The following is a 23050-nucleotide window of genomic DNA, read 5'->3' as shown; positions in this document are numbered from 1 at the left end:
GCACATACTGTGCCCACCTTGAGTTTCCCTGGCTTCAGGTTGTATCGGGCTGGTCCCTTCTGTACCATCTCCCATATTCTTCCTCAGACCTCCTGTGGGCCTTTAAAGGAGGCCTGGAATGTAGCCTCCCCACAAGGCCCTTGAGAGCCTGCCCTGGGGCTCAGGATCCAGGCCACTCCTCCCACAGCCCTCTCCTTTCAGATCCTCCTCAGCATGGCCCTTGGTGCTACAGGAGTGGCAGGCTCTGGGCCCAGGCACCAAGTGGGCACTGGATGACTCCTCACTTGCAGGACCCTGCCATCTATGACTCCAAGTGTTCAGCACCCACCCAACCACCGTGGTACAGGTAGGTGCTTTCTTCCCTGCCAGCCTTGGAGCAGGAGCTTCGACGAAAGCCTGCCAGCTGTAGGCTCTGGCCTTGCTTTCCTCCCCGCCCCCAACTGTCTGCCCACTGGTCCCAAGCGTCCACACAGTGTCTCCATGCATCTCTTCCAGCATGGGGCGCTCTCCTGAACCTGATGACATCTGCCATTTAGCACCTTCCTCCACATCTGTACTACCTCTTCTAAGTGTCCCTGCCTCTCCCTAGGAGTCCCTAGGTCCTGCTTTGCAAAGCCCCTCTGGTCTAGGAACAAGTTAATCTGAAACCAAGTTCATGCGATTTGATTTGATCTCCTCTGCATCTGCCCTATCCACAGACCCTTGGATGCATGTCATCTCTCCATTCACACGTGCCTCCCGGGAACCCCAATGCTTCCTCTCACCCAGGGATCCCCATTACCTGACAGGAATCTGCTGGTCCTTGACAGACAGGCTGAGCAAAGCCCCTCAGAGGCCTCAGACAGGGGTTGTTTATGATGGAGGGAGCTGTGGCAGCCGTCCTCTGCTGCCATGCAGGCTTCAAGCTCGGATGAACTCCCTTTAGGAAAAGAGGAGGGTGGCTTTGGGGAGTCTTACACCAGTTTCCCCTCGTCCAGAGGGACATACCTGGCTTAGGAAAGGAAGGCCACTTTTCACGAACCTTTCTGGATATGGCAAAGGGCTAAAAGAAGTACCATAGGTGGTGTGGACCTCTAAGGAGGGGGCATCAGGAGACCCTGAACAGATGTAGCTTCAAGGCAGTCTGAGAAGACAGGGCTTCAGAAGGCCTGATGCTTGGGGTATGTGTAGGCAGTGAGGCCTCTCTTGGCCTCTACTTCCTCAGAGTAGGGCAAGAAGTCACCCCAGGCCTGTCCCTAATACTCTCCCTCCACCTTCAACACACACACACACACAACTGGGCCCAGCTTAGGAAAAAAATGGTATAGGGCTTTGTCAGCTGAGTAAGACAAGCTTGGCTCCGAGTGTTAGAGCCACATGGTGACTGTGAACAAGTCACCTGCCACCAATATTCTTGAAACAAGCACAGTGAGGGCAGACCCACATCGATACTGGGAGTCTCGGAAAAGTTAGGACTCCCGTTTCCTTTCTCACCGCAGCACCTCAGGTGACAAGGAGACCTCGTCCTAAGTCTGTGGGGACTTTTGTAGTGAAGATTCCCAAAGCAAATGGGCAAACAGGTGGATCCAGCAGGCTTGTCCTGGAGCAGGCTCAGGCTCCACATCCTAAGGTTTTAGTTAGAGGAGGCTGAAAGTGGGGGATGGTGCAGTCTCCAGTAGGTACACAGAAGCTGTCTGTCCTGGGCTAAGGTTCAGTAAGAATGGCTCCTTTAAGGGTAAACTGAGTTAAGCCCCTGATGCTTTCAGTAGCCACAGGTGGGTCCCTGAAGGACATTATCTCACTGTAAGGCTGGGCAGTGCGGGGGAGAAAGAAAACCTGAGAGGAGTGGGGTTTGGGACAGTAATAACTGGTCCCAGCGTGGCCTGGGTCACTAGATGGCTCCTGGGAAGCCAGGAACCCCAGCACACCTGCCTTCACTGTTTGGGGTGGCAAAGTAGAGGGCTTGTTTGGTTTTCGATTTGAGAATCACACAAGCAAGAAGTCAGCCCTCATGATTTTGCTGGCCAGGGCACGTGTACAGGCATTTGGATGCGCACGGGCCCTTCTGTGGCTTAATGGTAGCCTGTTCAGTGTAGCTGGGTATGCAGCCGCTGCAGGCTGCTGGCCCCAAGGACTCAGTGTGCCCTTGGGAGTGTTAGTGAGTTGAAGGTGTCACTGGGAGGTGGCTTTGCTTCTGGGAGGTGGGTGAGTGAAGTACCCTGGGCTTTGGTAGGTTTCTAAGCCTCTGGAACAGACACAGGACCAACCTGAGGCCCCCGTTTGCCTGCTGCTGGTGGACACTTAGCCTAGAGACATCTCCTAAGAATGTGGCTCTTGTCCCCAGTATCCTTTGATGGTGAGGTGTGTGGGAAACCTGGGAAACTCACAGGAGACTTGGTGGGAGAGCTGCTGTTCCCTTAAGCCATGCTACACACACTCTGCTCCCTTTTTCCCCAGCTGTGAAACCAGTTTCCTCGTGACCTAAGCTTACTTCTAGGCAATTTGAGAATGTGCCTCCCAAGCATGGCTCCGCACATGCCTTTACTGGAATTTACAAACTTGGATCGACTCCCATTTGCACCGTTTCTCTAGACTACAGAACACTCTGGGGCCTGGAGGGAGGAACAGCGTGCTCAGGGAGGGCAGAGGATTCGAGAGAAGGTGCCGCAGGCAGGCGTACTTTCCACCATGTTCCAGAAAGGGCTTGGCGGCCTTGCAGAGTCAATGATGCAGGGAAAATTGGTACCTAGGGTAGATGGGGAAGGGAAATGTGTTGTAGCCCTGGGCGAGGCTAGTGTGAGAGTAAACTCCGTGGTTCTGTGATTCCTGCATCCAGATTTCCCCTTCCTTAAGCTAAAACCCAACTGCTTGATCAAACTCCTGCTATTTCAGCCTGTCTCTTGTGAGTTATATAAAGAATACAGTGCGATAGAACTGAGCGAAGTCTTCAGCAGTGTCCCAACAGTGTCCCACGACTGGGGTGTGAGCTGTGTCATGCTGACTGGCCAGACAGATCTTTATGCAGCATGCTTAACCTGAAGATAAAATTTAGAGTCCCTCAGAGCTGGAGAAATGACTCAGAGGCTCTGCAGAGCACTTGTTGGTTTTTGCTGAAGACCCCAGTTTGGTTCTGTGATTCCAGCTCCAAGAGCTCTCCTGCCTTCTTCTGACCTCCACCTGCACCAGGCCTAAATGTGGTGCTCGTACTGTGGTGCTGCAGGCAGGCAAAACAAGCGAACAAAACAAAACAAAACAAGCCGGGCAGTGGTGGCGCATGCCTTTAATCCCAGCACTTGGGAGGCAGAGACAGGCAGATTTCTGAGTTCGAGGCCAGCCTGGTCTACAGCAGAGCGAGTTCCAGGACAGCCAGGGCTATACAGAGAACCCCTGTCTTGGAAAACGAAAAAAAACAAAAAAAACCAACCAACCAAACAAAAAAACCTTGTATACATTAAAATCAAATCTATTATTTTTAAAATTTAGAGAAACTAGTAAAGAGATTACTTTTTTCAAGAACTAGCCATCATGTTGATGTGTGTGACTGTGTGTCTGATACGCACAGGAGTCTGCCTCACGCAGCTCCACAGTCAGACTCATTCCATGTTCAAGTATTGCTATGGAGTAGAGACTTTCCCGGCCTCTGACTCTGGCCTGGACCTCAGGGTTGCAGACCGTAGAGCTTTTCTGCTCCCATCCTTTCCATAGGGCTCTCCTACACATCCTGTTCCTCTTTTGAGGAACAATTAGCTCTACCTTTCTGGAGAGGCTCCCCTGCAGGCTGGACAGACTTGTGGCAGATGGTGAGTGCTGCCTCCTGAGCTGGACATCATGATGCTTGCATACCTGCAATCCCATCCTCAGGATGCTGAGGCAGAGGGATTGTCTTAAGTTCAAGGATAGCGTGGACTACTTAGTAGGTTAAAGATGCACACTCACACAGGGACATCAGTTCTCCAAATGCAAGCGTCTTGTTTGCAAAATTGGACACAAAGCCTTTCTTCTTCAGGGCCTCGTTGCCTGCGAGTGCAAGACACTGCACAAAGCTAAGCTGGGAACGATGCTGTAGCCTCGTCCTCCACAGGTGCCACCTGTAAGGTCGCAGTCCCTGCTCAGAGTGTCCACATTGCATCATTGGTCAGCATGGTTGTCCAGCCTTTGCTGTACTCCGAACTCCCGTAAGGCTTGATCTTAGTGTATTCTGTCTTTATAGCCAACACCTTTCATTCTGTTGAATCTGCATGTTGGAGGGGCGTCTCTCTTGCCTTTCATAAAGTTTTAATTTGTCGTGTTTGTGGTCCTATGAATCGTATACCACAGACAAGTCACATCCCAGCGCCCAGTTTCACTTCTAACCTCTCCCAGAACATCACTGTGGGGTTTTTTTTGGTCCTCTCTTGACTCAGTTTCCTCTCTTTACAACTGCCCTACGAGGCCTCTTAATTCAGAAGAAAGTGCTTAGTCTAGGCTGGCCTCAACTTGATGTGTATCTGAGAGGGGCCTTGAACTTCTGGCCACCTCCCAAATGCTGGCATTACAGCCATGTCTTATGTAGTTCTCGGGTTTGAACCCAAAACTCTGTGCATGTTTGAAAGCGGCCCCTTCAGTGGGCAGTGGCCCAGCTTTTGAGACACTCCAGCATCTGCCTGCTTCCTGGGTAGCTCTCAGACCTGGGAGCAGAGCCCTTAGGCACCACAAGAAGTGGAGCGCAGCAGGTGGGTGGACAACAGCAGCCAATGTTGCTGGACTTTCTTGATTGTTTTAAAAATGTTTTCTGGTTAATTGAGCCTCGGAACACTGTGGTGTCAATGTGGCTAGAATGGTCATCACTTTTAAGATGATCGTACTGAGGCTCAGAAATCTAAGTAATTGTCCCAGCGGCTAGGGCAAGAGTCCCAACTGGGGTGTCTCTGAAACATCCGGCTCTCAGAGTCATGCTGTGCCCATACCCTGCTGGTCCTCAAGAGGACAGACAGCCACCCTTTGTATGCCCCCACTCCTTCCCAGCCTTTCCTCTTTTATATCCAGAATTGAGGCTCAAGGTCAAAAGTTTTACAGTCTCACACAGAGCCCTTGCCACTGTCTTATAACCATGGCTGGGCCCCTAGGGGCATGTGGGTGGCAGCCTCTAAAATAAGGAATGGGAGGCATTATGGAGTGTCTCTTGAGGAGTGGCCTCTCTGAAAGGGACAGCCTTTCCTTAGCTCCCTCTGGTTACTTTCATATGGACTCATTGACTTCAGTCACCAGGTTACTAAATTTCTAAGAGACTCTAGAAATTTAACCTCCCCCACGAAATCACCCAACTTTTAGGGATGACAGCAAATTCAAGTTTTTAGACCTGGTGTGAGGGCTGGAGAGATGGCTCAGCAGGTGATGCTCTGTCATGAGGACCAGTTCACACCCCAGTCCTCAGAACAAGCCAGGCATCCCAGGAATGCCTGCAACCGCAGCTCTGAGGATGGATCAGTGGCGCTCTCTAGCTTCCAGCCTAGCCAAGAAAAATGGAGTCCCAGGTTCAGAGAGAGCTCTTGCTTCAAGGGAGGATGCTGGCTGTTCTCCTCTGATCACTGTGTACACACCCGCACACATATGCTCATGCATCCACACAGACATGCACAGACGCACATGCATGTATACATACACACACATATACAAAAATAAATAAATATTTTTTGAAAAGACATTGTTTGGCCAGAGCAACACTGAACCCCACTTCGCCCTGCCACCCCTCTTCTCTCCCTCAGCACAGACGCCGAATCAGCCATCTCAGAGGCTAAGCCCATCCAGTTGTGCGTGTTTATTTGGAGGTGGTTGCAGCATGTCTCAATGTAGCTATGATACATAGGAGGGCTGGGTGAATGTGGTGGTGTAATCTTGTGGCTGTGTAATCTTGTCCCTCATCAGGGAAGTGGGGCAGTGGGCCTGCTCTGTGCCCTTTGCTGGATACAGTGGCATAAGTAGTCCTACCAGAGCTGAGACAGGACCCTAACATGATACTGGCTGGATGTTACTATTGTCAAATATGTTTGCTAAGAATTAAGATCAGCTGGGCATGGTGGCACACACCTATAATTCTATGGTGGCATATAGATCTCTGTTAGTGCAAGGCTAACTCGTGTTTATAGTATAGGGCTAGTATAGTACATAGCTAGGGCTGTACAGGGAAATCCTGTCAATAAGGAAAAAAGAAAGAAAGAAAAAGAAAGAGTTCAAGGTTAGCCTGGACTACAAAATACGACTCTGTGAGAATCCCATGTATATATTAAAAAATATGTGTGTGAGAACATACCCTGTTGGGCACAGAGACATCTGTACAGAGGTTTTCTTCAACTTCCATCCCTTTTCAATACCAAGTGTAAAGACTTATATGAGCAATGATTTGAACGAAGGCTGGTCGCTGCACTCCCCAGACGTCTGAATGCCACACAGCTAGAGATGGTAGCTGTGTTTGGTGTTGGAATCCAGAGACTCCCAGCCAGTTGAGTAATGAGCTAATTCTCCTAAGATACATATTGGCAGGAATTACCCAAGTACCCACTTCCGAGTCCGAGGGACGGCTCTGCAGCGTGAGGTTTGTTTAAGCACAGTGCGAGGAGAGAGGGTGTGGAGGTTTCAAGGCATGTGAGGATAGTGGGGGCATGCGTTCCACTCGTGAAAAGCTGTTCCAGGGGAGGGGGCCTGTGACCCGAAGGCTGTGTTCCTATGTCATCTCATTACTCCTGTGCTAACCACAGTGACCCAGGCAAGGAGGTAGCATACCCATTTTCAAGATGGCACTTTTGTGGAATGCTCAGATTCCGTCCCCGCGCTGAGGTGCTGACAGGGGATGTACTACTGGGACACACGTGTCTGAGGTGTCACATCCAAAGCCTTCCAGAGAACAGACACCATGCTCAGGTTCCAGATCAGGGTCACAGATAGACTGGCAGTGTGTCTCAGGAGCCCGCCAGAGGAACACCAAAGGACGATATGAGTGAGCTAGAGTACCACAGCAGTTGGGCCCGCACCAGCTTGTCCCTGTGTCTCCTCACGTTGCCCTGAGCTGTTTTCCCTTCTATAGCACACTAGTCACAGAGGACCATGGCCTCCCTGTGACCCCATGGTTACTCTACAGAGTCTAAGTTCACATTCTGATGTACTGGAGATGGCCAGAGTTAGGGGTTCACTATTCAAGCCACACAGGGGAGGGAATTGCGATAGCTGCCTTCAGTGATGCGATGTGCCTTTGGTCAGAAAGAAGATCTCGAAGTACCTCGGGGAGGGGACCGGGGCTCAGACCTCTGGCAAGCAAGGCCTTGAGGGACAAGTGGGCACACTGCTGTCACTGAGATGCTGAGGGATGAGAGCCTGGCTGCTGCCTGGCTCCAGGCCTCCTCATGTGGGGACATGCAGAACCTTATGTGGCACTAGTCACTGGCATTCAGTGCTATTCCATCTGATGAGCCCCCAGCTCAGCTGCTGCAGCCAGCCATGCTGCCACGTCCAACAGAAGTAAAGACATGGCTTCATGCTCGTCAGCATTCACTCACAGCACCTCCTTGTCACGGGTGCTGATGGGGTTGGCTCATTGAGGGCCACTTAGGGGATGACTGCTTCTTTGTGTCCTAGGAACTCCCACTATTTGCAGCCCAGGCTGTCAGCTTCCTGGCGACTTCATTGCAGACCCCTCACACCTTGGACTTGTGTTACTGCACTCGACTTTGTGGCCAGAACCATTCTGGGGCACTGCCTTGAGGCAGGAGCTGACATCAGCTCCTCTCTATGCCGTCTTCAGGAGCTTGACTTCCAGTCCACATGTGCAAAAAGCCTGGAGGTGGCAGGGACTCAATGAGTTTGAGAGCTGGTCAAGGGGTTTGGATTCTGTTAGTGTGATAGTGGCCACCTTCATTTCTTAAAAAGGACACACTGTGTCCCTAGTCTCACCATTTAAAGTATTGATCTGGCTACGGTACATGACACAAGTTGGAGAGCCTACGATACAGATGGGCTTAGAGGATCAGGGAGAGACAGAACCCCAACCTTATCCAGTAGTGGGTATGAGGGTGGAAGGGAGGACATCATTAGTAACAACAGAAAAACATGGACAATACTGGGCCCCAGTGCTCGGCTGAGATTTCTGGCCAGCTTGAGCAGAATGGCGCTAGAGGGGAGGGGCCACTGGACTTTCCTGCAGGTAGAACTCTGGAAGCAGATAAGGGCTTCATGGCTGTGTGGCATGTTGGTAAGCTGCTGCAGAGGCCACTGCAGCAGGGATAGGTGGGGCCTGTGCAGATGTGGCGTACATGCCTGTGTGAATGAGGGGTATAGGCCTTTGTGGATATGGGGTACATGCATGTGTGAATGAGGGCTACAGGCCTGTGTGGATGTGGGGTACAGGCCTGTGTGGATGCAGGGTACATGTCTGTGTGAATGCGGGCTACAGGTCTGTGAATGCGGGAACATGCCTGTGTGAATGCGGGGAACAGGTCTGTGTGGATGCGGGGTACAGGCCTGTGTGGATTTAGGGTACAGGCCTGTGTGGATGTGGGGAACAGGCCTGTGTGGATGCGGGGTACAGGTCTGTGTGGATGCGGGGTACAGGCCTGTGTGGATGCGGGAACATGCCTGTGTGAATGCGGGGAACAGGCCTGTGTGGATGCAGGGTACAGGTCTGTGAATGCGGGAACATGCCTGTGTGAATGCAGGGTACAGGTCTGTGAATGCAGGGAACATGCCTGTGTGAATGCAGGGTACAGGTCTGTGTGGATGCGGGGTACAGGTCTGAGTGCATGTGGGGTACAGGCATTGTGGATGCGGGGTACAGGCCTGTGTGGATGTGGGGTACAGGACTGTGTGGATTCAGGGTACAGGCCTGTGTGAATGAGGGGTATAGTTCTGTGTGAATGCGGGATACAGATCTTTGTGGATGTGGGGTACAGGCCTGTGTGGATGTGGGGTGTAGGTCTGTGTGGATTTGGGGTACAGGCCTGTATGGATGCAGGGTACAGGCCTGTGTGGATGCAGGGTAGAGGCCTGTGTGGATTTGGGGTACAGGTCTGTGTGGATCCAGGGTTCAGGTCTGTGTGCATGCGGGGTACAGGTCTATGTGTTTCAGGGTACAGGCCTATGTATATTTGGGGTACAGGCCTGTGTGAATGCGGGGTACAGGTCTGTGTGGATGTGGGTATACAGCCTCCTGTGTTTTGCTCTTACTCAGGTTAGGAATTGCAGGTTTATCCTCAGCCTTGATTTGAAGCATCAGACCCTGCCCTTGGCTATTTGATTTTATTATTTTCTTTTATGAAACAGGGTCTCATGTACCCTCAGCATAGAACTTGTTGTGTAGGTGAGGTTAGCTTTGTACATCTGATTCTCTTGCCTCTACCCCCTGAGTTTGTTTGCTTGTTAACTGAATATTTGGGGACATTTTCACTCCTTCCATTCCTGTTTGCCCATAGCCTAAGGCTACATACAACACAGATGGGGGATAGAGGAGGCCGATAGATAACTCAGGCACTTGCAGGAACAAAGCCCCAGATTCAGCTGCCAACACTGCTTAGACCAGGCTTGATGGCACACACCTATAGAACAGGCACACACCCATAGAACAGGCACACACCTATAGAACAGGCACACACCCATAGAACAGGCAAACACCCATAGAACAGGCACACACCCATAGAACAGGCACACACCTATAGAACAGGCACACGCCCATAGAACAGGCACACACCCATAGAACAGGCACACACCTATAGAACAGGCACACACCCATAGAACAGGCACACACCTATAGAACAGGCACACACCCATAGAACAGGCACACACCCATAGAACAGGCACACACCCATAGAACAGGCACACACCTATAGAACAGGCACACGCCCATAGAACAGGCACACACCCATAGAACAGGCACACACCTATAGAACAGGCACACACCCATAGAACAGGCACACACCTATAGAACAGGCACACACCCATAGAACAGGCACACACCCATAGAACAGGCACACACCCATAGAACAGGCACACACCTATAGAACAGGCACACACCTATAGAACAGGCACACACCTTAGAACAGGCTTGATGGCACACACCTATGTCCCAGCATTCGGGAGGTGGATAAGGAAAATCTGAAGTTCAAGATTATCTGCAGCTACATGGAGGTTTCTGTGCCTGCCTGGGTTCCCTGTAACAAAGGAAAACAAACTAGAGGCAGCTCCATCCTGCCTCTGCAGAAGCCTTGCCACTGCAGAAGCCTTGCCACAGCTGCAGTTCTTCCTGGGTTAGTCTTGAACGGGCTCTCTGGACACCTGCCGTCAGGTTCCATCTGCCATTAGTATAAAACCCTCAGTAAGGTAACGCCTGAGCCCTAAGGTGCCTCTCCCAAAGGAAGGGCACCAGTCTCTGCGCCCAGAGCCATGGCACTCTGCTGCCCACGCTTACTTCACCTCTAGCTCACGGCTCTGCACAGATGACCCACGGTGGCTTCTGTACCTCACCTGTCTTGGTATGGCACCCCTGTACCTCTGCAGAGCTGCCCAGGCTCCTGGCACTCAGCAACCCCCACCCATCTGGTCCACTCAAGGACTATAGGGTTTCCAAGGGAATGGGGGTGCTCTTCTCACAGTGTGGACACTTGCTCACGGTGTACAGACAGGGGGCACTGGTTCCATGGGCTAGATGCCTCTGCCATCAGCTCCAACTCACGTCTTGAAGAATTGTTCTCATGGCTTTGTCTGAGGTTCATGCTCAGGACAGACACTCCTGTGTGGCTCCTGAGCACTCCTCTCCTCTCCCACTGGTTTCCCGTGTTGTGACCTATCTGCACACTGTGGCACTGTAGCACTAGCCTGTTCTCCGCTGGAATGCGTCCAATGATTTGGGAAGAGTCCAAACTCCCCAGGGATCCCAGAGCCTAGCATAATTAGTCAGTCTGAGTAATTGCCCGGCTATTTTCTAGGAGCCCTAGCCAGTCTCTCACGTGCTCCCTCCAGGGCATTTGTGCAGTGCTCCCATCCTCCTCACCTCCTCAACAGCTGAAGGGCCCTGAGGGCCCTGCCACTGTGCACTAGCAGAGGCATCAGTTGGGCCTGCACTATGAGGTGGAGGCAACCCAGGTAGCCAGTAGCACTGGGGAACTGGGAAAGGAGCTATGCATCAGGTATAGAGTTGGCCCACACTGTAACCTCATAGCCACTGTGAGCCAAGGCTTGGCTTCCTGGACTGCAGACAAGGAAAATAAGCCTTAGAGGTGTCAAAGAACTTGGTACTGAGCCAGGTGTGACCCCAGGACAGGACTGCAGAGCCCAGAGGCAGCCCCTCCTCCCAGAAGCAAGGGACGGTGGCTGGCTGGGAATTGTCTCCAGTATAACACTGGAGCAAGAGTCTAGTAGAAGATACTGGAGACCAGGGATGCTTCAAATGTCCAGCAGTATACAGAGTAGCCACCACAGTCAGTCGCTCTGGAGCAGGAAGTGTTAAAGAGGCTGTGCTTGGCACCCTGCCCCAAATGCCCATGGTGCCAAAACTGAGAAAACATGTTCTATAGCTTCAGTTTAGAACATCACACCATGGTGTCTGCAGAGATTCACTCAGGACCATGAGTTAGGAACATAGAGGAACACAGGACAAGGCAGGGAAGCAAAGCCAAGTTGTCAAAGCCCTGATCCAAGACAGTTGATTAACAGGTCAGAGTGGCCAAGGCACAGACCAGTTCTAGGAGCAAGGCCTGTTGCTTCCTGCTCCCAATATAAGGAGATGCAGAACCCAGTGTTGACCATGAGGTCCTTGGTCATGGACACACCACATAGCCCCTGAGGATAGCTTATTTGATAAAGTGCTTACCATGCAGGTATGAGGACCTCAGATTGATCCCCAACTCATGTAAAAAGCTGGGACATCCTAGCACACACTGCAGCCCCTGTGCTGGAGAGGCAGAGATATAGGTCCATCTTAGGGCATGCTAGTCAGCTTAGGATGGGCAGCAAGCCCCAGGCGATTAATAAACACAGAAAGTCAAGATAGACAGCTTCTGACCTCCATACGCATGCACACCTGCATATACATGTGAATATATCCACACACCACACACAGAAACACACACTTGGGGAGGGAGGAAGACAGAGATCTGTAGTGTGTTCTTTTTTTTTTTTTTAATTATTATATGTAAGTACACTGTAACTGTCTTCAGACACACCAGAAGAGGATGTCAGATCACATTACAGGTGGTTGTGAGCCAACATATAGTTGCTGGGATTTGAACTCAGGACCTTCAGAAGAGCAGTTAGTGCTCTTACCCGCTGAGCATCTCTCCAGCCCCCGTAGTGTGTTCTGTATAACCAGCATCTTGCTATACACATCACTTCCTGAGGGCTAGGGTAGGGCCTCTGAGTTCCCCAAGCTTATGTTTCCCAGGTAATGCTGGAAAGGCAGGATGAGGTGGCGTGCCCTTCTGGTGCACAGCAGAGATGTGTGAGCATGACTCCTCATGTACATGCTTCCTCATGTTACACAGATGCACACACGTGTCCAGCTGTAATCCAGATAGAGCCATAGGAACTTGTTACAAATTTAACCAAGATTTTTTACACAGGAGCTAAGGAGACCACCATGAGTGCATTGCTATTTCTTTACCTTAGCCAACTTGGTGGTAACTCTTTGAAGATTTATATTTCCAATGTTTGAAACAATGTGCTTGAGTTTGGGGTGAGGTGTTTAAAAGATAATCAAAGGTAAATCAGCTTAAAGACAGACTTACAGGAGTCCTGATTCTCTCTCTGTGTCTGTCTGTCTGTCTGTCTGTCTCTCTCTCTCTCTCTCTGCCTCTGTCTCTGTCTCTCTTGGTGTGTGTGTGTGTATGTGTACATGTGGTGTTTGCATGTCTATGTATGGTGTACATGTATGTTTGTGGATGTGGTCTGTCTATGTGAGTGGCTGAACCCATTGTTTATGCAAGTATGGAGGCAGAGGTTGGCATTAGGTGTCTTTCTCTGCTGGGCTCCACTTTATTTTTGAGGCAGAGTCTCTGTATGAACCTGAGGCTCACTGATTGCCTAGACTAGCTGGCCAGCTAGCTCGAGGGATCTGTCCACCTCTGCTTCCCACATGCTGGGGTTACGGAGGCCCTTCACTGGGCCCAGATTTGTATGCATGTTCTGGGGATAGGACCCCAGGTCTTTATTCTAGCTGTCTTCCTATCTCCCCGGCTCTGTGATGTCCTTCATTAACAAAGCAGATGTGTGGAAAGGGGGCAATGCCTCTTTCTCTGCAACTTCGGACAAGTGTGCCTTCCACAGGAGATTCTGGGGCAGTAGCTTGAGATGAAGGGGAAACCCAAGGACCTCCATCCATATCAGGAGATCTGGCATGCAGCCCCGGTAACAGCGCAGCGACTTTGGCAAGTCACCTGGCTTCTGAGAACACCATTCTCTTTATCTTTAGATTAGAAACCCTCTCCTGCAGACAGGCGCCTGAGGTATCTGTAAGGAGAAGGCAGGTCCATGTGTGTGAAAGTGTTTGGTCAACAGTAAGAAGTCCTGTGCAAATGAAGCCGTGTGGTTATCACCGAGATAACACTGGTTCCAATAGCAGCCTCACCCAGCATGGAAAGAAGCAAACTGCAGATCCCAAGCTGTCTGACTTAGGTATCCTCATCAACAACGTTGATTGATTGCAGACTCTGTGAAGCCCAAGATACTTGAGAGGTATCAGCAAAGAAGACTGATAAAAGGCTTACCTTCTGGGAGCCTGTACCCTAAATGGGTAGGGGGTGGGGGAGTGGTGGAGAGAGACTGTTAACACAGGAGGGGGGTTATATAGACTAGGAGAGTTGGGGAAACTGAGCAGGGCAAAAGCAAGACGAAACATGGAGGGAAGAAAGAAGATGCAGGTTTCTTTTAATTAATTAATTAATTAATTAATTAATTAATTAATGTATTTACTTATAATGGACAGAAGTGTACATGGGCCACAGTGCACAAGTCTGAGGATAGCTCACCCCAGCCAGTGCTTGTTTGCCCTTCACCATGTGTGCTCTGAGGATTGAACTTACAGCTTGGAGGCCCTCACTCAGGCCCCTTGAATTATCTCTCTATATTTGTCTTATTTATATGAGACAGGGCCTCCCTTTCAGCTGCAGCTGGCCTGGAACTGGCTGTGTAGACCAGGCTGGCCAGAAACTTGTATAAGTCAGCCTGCCTGTGCCCATGCCCGTGCCCCTGCCCCTGCCTCCCCAGTGCTGAGGTCCAAGCTTTGCACCTCCCTGCCCAGCCTACAGTTCTCAGTAGGGAGACAGACTGGGTCTGGGTGGGAACAGATCTTCAGGGGTGTGAGACCTGCAAGCAGCGGCTCCCGAGTAGAATAAGGAGCAAGGTGAGGTGAGGCTGGAAGAGATCCGTAAGAGGCCATGAGCAGCCCAAGCAAGGGAAGATCAGGAAGCCAGAGCAAAGGCAGAGCCTGGGGGCAGAGCTCAAGCATTCACAAAAACCATCCCCCACTCACACCACCCTTTTTGTTTGTTTTGTTTTGTTTTGTTTTGTTTTGTTTTGTTTTGTTTTGTTTTGCTTTTGCTTTTGAGACAGGGTTTTATAGCCCTGTCTATTCCAGAACTCACTCTGTAGACCAGAACTCACAGAGTTCCTCTGCCTCTGCTTCCACAGTGCTGGGATTATAGGTGTGTGCCACCACCCAGCCTGTTTCTAAATCAATAGTGGTTTTCCCCGATGGGTGACAGCCTGGTCTTATTCCTGAACATCGTCAAACTGAACAAGTAAAGCCTCTGCAGGTGCAGGAAAGCCGGAATCTCCCTGTTTTGCATCCTTCCTATGCGTGCATGCAAGCACAAAAGCAGTTTGCAATGTTGAGTGCACTCAGATTGCAGTGTCTGGAGCAGGCTGGGAAGCTGACCACTTAGCACTGGTGGTGCTGACCCAGAGGATAGGAGCAGAAAGGGGAAATGGTTGGATTCTGGATCCAGAGCCAGGGGAATATTTCTTCAGGTTGGATGTGGGTATGAGAGAAAGGTAAGGTTTTATTTAGTGTGGCTCCGAAAATGGGGACCTGGGCCATTGGAAGATGGAAAGAGCAGAGAATGAGGTAGAACCATGGGATTAAATTTGAGCAGTCTGTTAAAGATCTGAATGGAAATGCTAAGCCAACAATTAGAGGGGAGTCTGAAGCCTGGGAGAAATGCCTGGGTTATGGGAAATCTTCAGAGGCCGACACACGGTACCGGTGGGAGCAGGCCTCCAGAAGGCTGTGGTACCCGTGGGCGAGACCTAATGGAGGACCACGGGAGCTGGACCCTTTCGAGGTGCTTCAATATGGAGAGGGAACATGAAGAGCAGGACAGATAAGGAGGGGCATCCAGGAGGCAGGAGGACAGCAGAGAAGGAAGCAGTTTCCTTGGTCAAACATTGTATAGTCTGCTAAGTAATACAAGGCCTGGAATTCAATGGTAGTATTGGACAGTGTGGAGACCAGGGTGTTCCTGATGGGACACTCTCAGTGGGGTGTGGAGCCACTGGAATTTGAGTTCAAGACAAGTGAAGATAGCAAATGTGGATATACTCCTGAGAAGTCTTTTCACAACTGGGAGAAATGGGGTGAGCAGAGTCCTTTGCAGATGGGGAAACAATACCATGTGTGCTAGCAAGAAGGGTTCAGTAGAGATGGATCATTGATGGGAGGGAAGATAGTCAAGGGGTAGATCAAGAAAGGTCAAAAGTCAATAAATACGGAATAAAGTTGACCTGGGTGTGGCGTGTTTAACGCACATGAGGCCCTGGCTCAGTTCATCAATCTGTGCCTTCCTTGCATTCCCAGAGTTCACTGGGGGGAGAGTGGGACACCAGACAGCATTCTGTCCAGAGATGAGGACAGCTGTTTCTCCCAGGGAGGACGGGGCATTCCTAGGGACACACAGTGTTAGACAAAGGGACATGAGCAACCCTCCAGAAAACCTTGGGGCTTCCTAGCAACAAACACTGAAGACTCCACCAACATCTGCAGACATAGCAAGCAGGAAGTCTGGGATATATGGTGTGGTAGACTCGCCTTAGAGCATCAGACCCATGAGGCTGGCAGAGGGAGGCCTCAGAGGCTACTGTGAGACTGATGGGCTGCTGCACCAAAGGGCTCTGAGCTCTAGAAGAGAGAGGAGAGAGAAAGCATGCAGCTTTGTGTACCCAGGCCCAGGCCATCATCCCTCTGTGTGAATCTTCTCATATTTCTAAGCCCCAGACTCTAGCCAGACCTGTAAGGCGCAGATCAAGGAGGAGGAGGTGGGTTGACTGTGTATGGCACATCCTTTTCTCCCAGGGAACTGCCTGATTTCAACCATTAGTGCAGTCCTGCCTACAGGCAGAGCCACACTGGGCTGCAGTAAGCTAGCACCCTTCAAGACCCCCCAGAAACATGGCCTCACACATAGCCCATTTCCTCAGAGAAATGTGCACCTAGTCTCAGTGGCTCCCCCTTTTTATTTATTTATTTTTACAGTGCCTTAAGCTATTTGGAGTGACCCACTCCTAGAGACCACCTAATTAATGGAGGCCTTGAGGGGGATGAAAGAAAACTGGCTGTGAATCCAAAACCTGCCTTCCCTCTAGGCCAGCGGGATGCTCAGAGCCCCAGAGGCCAGCTCTGCGCTCCTCCTGCGACCAGCAGCCTCAGCTCCCCGATGTTTGCAGTTCATTGTGTGTGCGGTGTGTGGGGGTGGGAGGGGTGTCAAGGAGCGTCCCATTAGACTGAACAAACCCACGCAGGCAGAGCGAAGGAGGACTGTGCATCAGCTAACCTTTATCATGTTCCTGCCCACGGCGCAGGACCCTGGGGACCCCACGGTAAGGTCTTTCCCTTATGGCAGGGGGCCCATGGCATGGTATGTGGTGTTGAGGGTACAAATGAGGTGTGGCAGGGGGGGCAGAGAGTGACTCTAAGGAAAAGAGGGGAGGCAGGTGTCCCTGCAGACTTCACAGAGGAGTGGCTGGCAAGCGGTTCAGGCCTCTGTGGGAACAGCACCCACTGGCTGTGGGGATATGTCTCCATGTCTCTCTGCCCCCTCCCTACCAACCCTACCCTCGTTTGCCTCAGTTCTTTTCTGTCTGTGGAATCCTTGGATCTCTGAGCAGGGAAGGTCCTGGGATCCCTGCCTGGGCCAAGACTCTCTTTTACCCCTGAGGAAGCAGGAACAGGCAGATAGCAGCCGCTCGTCCAAGGTCACACAACTCCTTCTGTGGCCGATTTTTTTCTTTGTTTTTTTGTTTGTTTGCTCATATTTGCCGTGTGTGTGTGTGTGTGTGTGTGTGTGTACATGCATGCAAAACTAACACAGAAAGGCAAAGTCACACAGAGAGGCAGCCCTCTTTACAGTAGCAGGCGGTGTGCTGGGCACAGATGCATTCTGAAAACAAATAGGGAGGTGCGCAGGCACAGGGACCACTGTGAGTGATTCCCCCAGGACCGTAGCTGAGTCTCTCAGGTGATGGAGGAAGTGGGGGATGTTGGGGTCTCAGAGGTCTCTCCTCCTACTTCTAGAAACTGGGACTGGTCCTAAGTTCTAGCCAGAGTTCCCAAGGGACTTGGAGCTTATTCATCAGACTAGGTCCCCTGACATGTCCTAGGATTTAGTGACCAAAGGAGAAGTGTTAGGGACAGGCTAGGTCACAAATATCAGGAGACCTGGCAGTTAGAGTTCCAAAGGGTCTCTCTTCACACTCCCCACCCCCTGATAAAATTAGGGTAATTGTTTTTTCTCTGAGGGAAGTTTTACTGCTGGGGTGAGGGAAAGCTGACAGGAGAAAGGGGTCTGTCTCTCTGGCAAGATGTCCTTTCTCCCTCTTCGCTCCTTTGTTCCTCTTCCACTCCCTCCCTTCCTCTCCCCAGCTAGCTTCCCTCCTTTCCTTCCAGCCCTTCATTCTCCCTTCCCCACCCCCTCAATTCCCCCCTGCCTTGTCCCCAATCGGGACCTCCACAGAGGGCGGGAGCACAAGACTCTTGGGCTCCGGCTGGGTCTGGGTGGCCATCTTCCCGCAGAGAAGGAGTTAAATCTCTTCCCTGCATCCCTCCTCCCTTCTCCGCCTCCCCTGGCCGCCGTGGAGTCCTGCAGCTGGGCCCTGGGCTGACCTTCACCGGGAGGGAGGCCGCAGCGCGCATGCTCGGCCTGGGGAGCCGTGCGGGCGGAGGGAGGGCGGTGCGGGCCGGCGGCCGGAGCCCCCAGTGCACCGGCTGCGGCCGCTAGCTCCGCACGGTGGGGGGCGAGGCGGCCCGTCCGTCCCGCAGGCCGCGGCGCAGCGCTCCCTGCGCGGGGAGCGGCGCTTTGCCATTTGGTGCTGGTGGTGCTTCTGCGAGGGAAGGAGAGATGGGGGGACGACAGGGGGGACTCCAGCTCCGGGACGCAGCGCGGCCGCCCTCCCCTTGCCCCAGACACGCTCTCGGCCTACCCGGGTGTGGCCTGCGCCCAGTCTGGTTGGAAGAAGGCCGGGCTCTTCGCCGGCACTGTGGGCTACGTGTTACTGCCCAGCACCCTGGTGGCACCGAGGTGGTGGGGTTACTGTCCTTTGTGAGAAGGGCTCCCTGGCCACAAGTCCCCCACTAGACCTGCTAGAAGAGCATGTTAATGTGTCTGCTCACTTGTGAACGGCCTCTCATTGTATGGGATGTGGGGAGGCCAGAGTGTGCCTCTATGTGCAAATCCATGTGGCTCCTTGTCCCTGTGGCAGTATGTGTGCTCCAAGGTGTGTGGTTTTTGTGCAGCATAATGATACCCCCAGAGGGCCAACTCCAAAAGGACCTGTCTGTGGGTCTGACTGGTGTGCCCCATTCCCTTAGTTCTGGCATCTCCCACAGCTTTCTTCACCACCAAGGCCTCCCAGGCCTGATGCCTGTCCTTCAGACTTTCCACACCCCCAAAGCTGAGGTGACAGCCGCCTCCTGTCTTCTCCTCAGAGGTAGCTCTAAAAGTTGAGGACACCTAGCTTTTCCTAAAGCCTAGAGTTGTCCACCTCACTCCCAGAAACTCCAAAGACTGGGATTTCCAGTCCCTGCTAGGAGCAGAGGTCGGGGTAGCTGCAGTGACTCACATCTTCAGGTAAACGGCCTATGTTCATTGGCCTGTTAAGCTTTGCAGATGTTCTCAGTTTTGATGCTGTAGACAGAGCCCCTGTACCCAGCCAGGCTGCGGAAAACATGGGCCCAGTGCCATTTCTGCCTTTAGGAGTCACAACCTCCTTGGGAGACCAAAGACAAAACACCTGAAGTGAAGGGCACATGAGGCATTCCGGCCAGCCCAGTTTATGGACAAGATGAATGAATGATATGGGACATTTGGATAAGACCAAAATAGGTTCCCGTAAGTGAAGCAGGGAACCAGGGTCCAACCTGGGCTTTAAAGGATGGGACAGGCAGAGAGTGGAGGCATTGCAGAATGGCTGAAGAGCCTTAGACCAGGGGATGAGTGGGGTGGGGGGAGAGTTGGAGGTGAGCTGCTGGCCCCAAGCAGGTTATCTTTCCAGCCACCGCCGTTACTGTCTGCTGCTGCTGGAGTCTGCCCATCCTGGAATACTGTCCCCCATAGCATTTAAGAAGATGTTTTTTCTAGTCTTTCATGGTGACAGTGGCCACCTGAAAGGACAATGACAGCTAGGCATAATAACAGGACCTGCAGGAAACAAAGATACAGGCCATATAGACTGGGAGAGCATTCCTCTGCTCCTTATCCTGACCCATGAAGACATTCTGAAGGGCCAAAAGTTAGGGTCCCTCGGTGCAATGGGTCTTGAGGGCTCAAATTGTATGTGTTCCCACTAGTTTCCTCAGGCATTGTCCCTCCCTTTATGGGCAGCCCCAGCTAGCCCATAAACCTGACCCTTGGTTGTCCCGAAGCCCGCGGACTCCTCCTTCGGAAGGTGGGGACAGGCGTGGCTTGTGGCATGGGCGGAGCTTGGGCTCAACCTAGGGATCTCAGGATCTGTACCCTCCTTTCTGTTCTTCCTCCCCTCCGGGGCTGGCCAGTTCTATCCACACTGTCCCATTTAGGGTTTCCTCGTCTTCCGACCCCACACTCCTGCTTTCTCTTCGGTTCTGGAGCGGACTTCACCAACCCCGAGCTCTCTGGGTCTCCGCGCCAAAGCCATCAAGCCCTGCTTGCCTCACCCTTTCCTCCTACCCACCCAAGTACCCACCCTGGATCCGCGCCATTCCTCACAATGTACTCCTCCTGTTCTCATGAGCCCAGTCCATGTCCCCCTTTCGGAAATATTTCCCCTATTGCCCTCACTTTCTCGCACAGAGACAAACAAAGACTCACAAGCCCAGAAATAGACTCCAACAGAGCTGAAAGACACAGGCCGTGTCCTGCCCCGCACGCACGCGCGCAGGCTCGGCGGCTCTTGTGAAGAGAAGCACACAGACGGGGCGTTTGTCAGTGCACGCACATAAACATCCACACCCACAGCCTCTGCGCCGTGCCACAAAAGGGTGCAGACACACGGTGTGCGAGACAAGGGCACACACATCTGCGGGCGCCCGGGAGCCCGCCTAGCCCGGCACACCCACCGCGCTGGCCCTGGGACAGGAGCAAGGCCTGCTCCGGGCTCGGGCTCCCCCCCAGATTCCTTCCAGCAAATGTTTCCCTACTTGGCCTGCCTGGTCCCTGGGGAAAGGGCCTCAGAAATGCTGCAGGAGCCACTTGGGGGGAAAAAGTTGGAACTGTCTGTTCCCTGCCTGGCCATGTCGGCGAATTCCCTAACCGAGAAACTATTTGTGGCGAGGGCAGAGTGGCTGGCGAGCCCCTTGTCACCTCCCGTGGTGTTCCCTCCCCGAGCCGCCACCGATGGGCCCCGGGCGGCCTGGGCGCAGCGCAGCTGCCCATCGCGCAGCCTCCGGGCAGATCGGCTCGTCTCGCCGCTTCTGTGCGCCGTTTGGACCACGCGGAGTGCACAGGAGGGCCGCTCCGTCCCCGGCGCGTCGCAGGCAGACCCCGGGCCGCCGGACTATTTCTGTCTTATCAGTGCAGGAATGCGGCAGCCGCGGCGGCGGCGGCGGCGGCGGCGGGCGGGCGGCGGCGGCGTGGGCCGTGGGCCGTCAGGGCAGCCCTGAAGGGGCCCCCTCCCCACTCCGCTCGAGTAGAAGTGTGAGAGAGCCCAGCAGGACTCAGAGGGGAGAGTTGGAGGAAAAAAAAGGCAGAAAAGGGAAAGAAAGAGGAAGAGAGAGAGAGAGTGAGAGGAGCCGCTGAGCCCACCCCGATGGCCGCGGACGAAGTTGCCGGAGGGGCGCGCAAAGCCACGAAAAGCAAACTTTTTGAGTTTCTGGTCCATGGGGTGGTGAGTGGGGGAAAGTTAGCGGGGGAGGGTGAGCGAGCTGGCTCGGGCTGAATGGAGGGATGATCGGGAGGGGCCGCCGGCGCGCTCCCGCTCTCCCACCCCTTTGGTTGAGGGGCGCACGGTCACGGCCCAACCCTGGGACCTTGCCGGCGCCCTGGCATCCGAACACGTCGCCAAGCGGTCGGCTGGGGATGGGCGCGCGGCGGCCGGGAAGAGAGGCGTCGGCTTGGGTTCTTCTCAGGGGCAAGGGGTGGGATGTGGGCACCGTGCCTCCCCCAAGAGGGGGGTCCCCTCTGTAACTGACATGTCTCACATTCTTTTACTGGTGGGCTCAGGTGTTACCCCTGCCCTGGGGGTGGGGGTGGGGTGGTGACTCGAACACACAGCTAGGGCAGGGCTGCCTGTTGTCCCTGTTCATCCTTTGGGACAGGGTCACTCTGACTAGGTCTGAGCAGCTAGGAGCAGGTGACCTAAGAGCAAAAGCTCTCTGCTGAACAACCTCTGCATCCTAGCAGGAGGGCCTTGAGGACTTGGCCCTGCTGTCAGAGCTGAGAAGGGTCTACTGTGAGACCTCAAGTTAAGCAGTCAGAAAATCTCCTTGGCAGGCTCAGCCACCAGAAGTTGATGACCTTAACACCTCAAAGGTGTGAAGGAGGGGCAGGAGTTGGGGACATGAGGCCTAGAAACCAATGGGATTGTACTATACTGTTCTAACACACACACACACTCACGAAGATGTGTGAGGAGTCTGAGGGTACCCAGGAACCTATTGAGGTGGAGAGCCTGGTGTGAGGAGCTCTAAGCCTGGGCATATGGAGGGAAGAGTCAGTCAGATTTACTATGGCCAAATTTGGTTGTGACTCCAGGAAGCACCTTTTCAGTGAGAGGCAAGGGCCCCCAGAATCTGACCCTTATGAGGCTGTTACTGATGGCAGGCCCCTGGGGGCCCCTAGAAGCCTTCTTCTCAGGGCCTCATTAGACCCAACAGTATCAGTGGCCTTGATGAATAGGAGAGCGGCTGATAGGAAAGAGGGCTTCTCTGTGGCAGCCTGTTCTCTAGCCATAGGGATCTTTGGGGTATAAATTCCAAGGCAGTCCTGTGGGTTAGTGGAGTTACCAATCCTGACCTAGCTTGCTAAAGAGGAGTTGCTTTAAAGACTACCATCCAGTGAAGAGGCTCTGCATATGGAATTGAATATGGCCAGCTTGGTAGTTCAGTTCTTGGATGATTAGAGTCCCCTCTATAGTGATGGAGAATGGCTAGGCTTGAGCTTCCACACTGGTGACAGTGGTGCTGTGAGTGACAGAGTCAGGTGGAATGGGGGAGGCAAGTTCAGGGACAGGCCTGTTTGACTACAGAGGAGATGGGCAGAGACAGCTGCTGGCTCTGGGTGGAGACCTCAGGGTTAAGCAATGTAAGAGGAGAAAGGAAGCCCAGGGTTAGGGTTAGGGCTTCTTAATCCAGGGGGCAAGATGGGAAGGGCGTGTGTGTGCATGGCCTTCTGTAGCCCAGACTGGCCTCAGCTTCACTATATATCAGAGGGTGGTCTTGATTTTCTGCCTTCACCTCAAGATTAGGATTATAAGTATGTGCTATCATGCCGGGCGTTGGTGGCGCACGCCTTTAATCCCAGCACTCGGGAGGCAGAGGCAGACGGATTTCTGAGTTCAAGGCCAGCCTGGTCTACAAAGTGAGTTCCAGGACAGCCAGGGCTACACAGAGAAACCCTGTCTCAAAAAAAAAAAAAAAAAAAAAAGTATGTGC

The 23050-nt window shown here is 52.8% G+C and overlaps 1 protein-coding gene across 2 annotated transcripts in view; it reads left to right on the top strand.

Moving 5' to 3' along the window:
• The first annotated feature begins 212 nt into the window (after nt 1-212).
• The window catches only part of Smarcd3 (SWI/SNF related BAF chromatin remodeling complex subunit D3), a 30198-nt gene continuing 7360 nt past the window's right edge, over nt 213-23050 (top strand). The window contains exon 1 of one of the 2 annotated variants that reach the window (XM_021164009.3): nt 213-346. Coding sequence is in view for 1 of the 2 variants with exons in the window: in XM_021164008.3 (XP_021019667.1) it covers nt 21208-21285 (78 nt within the window). In the remaining variant the exon portion in view is untranslated. Of the gene's footprint in view, nt 347-20997; nt 21286-23050 lie in introns of those variants that run through there. The other variant, XM_021164008.3, reaches the window with a different exon arrangement.

Source organism: Mus caroli, unplaced genomic scaffold (assembly GCF_978045245.1).
Source record: "Mus caroli unplaced genomic scaffold, Mus_caroli_1 scaffold_4, whole genome shotgun sequence".
Taxonomy (NCBI): domain Eukaryota; kingdom Metazoa; phylum Chordata; class Mammalia; order Rodentia; family Muridae; genus Mus; species Mus caroli.
The sequence above is the reverse complement of the archived record's forward strand: the minus strand, read 5'-3'. Positions and strand labels throughout refer to the sequence as shown.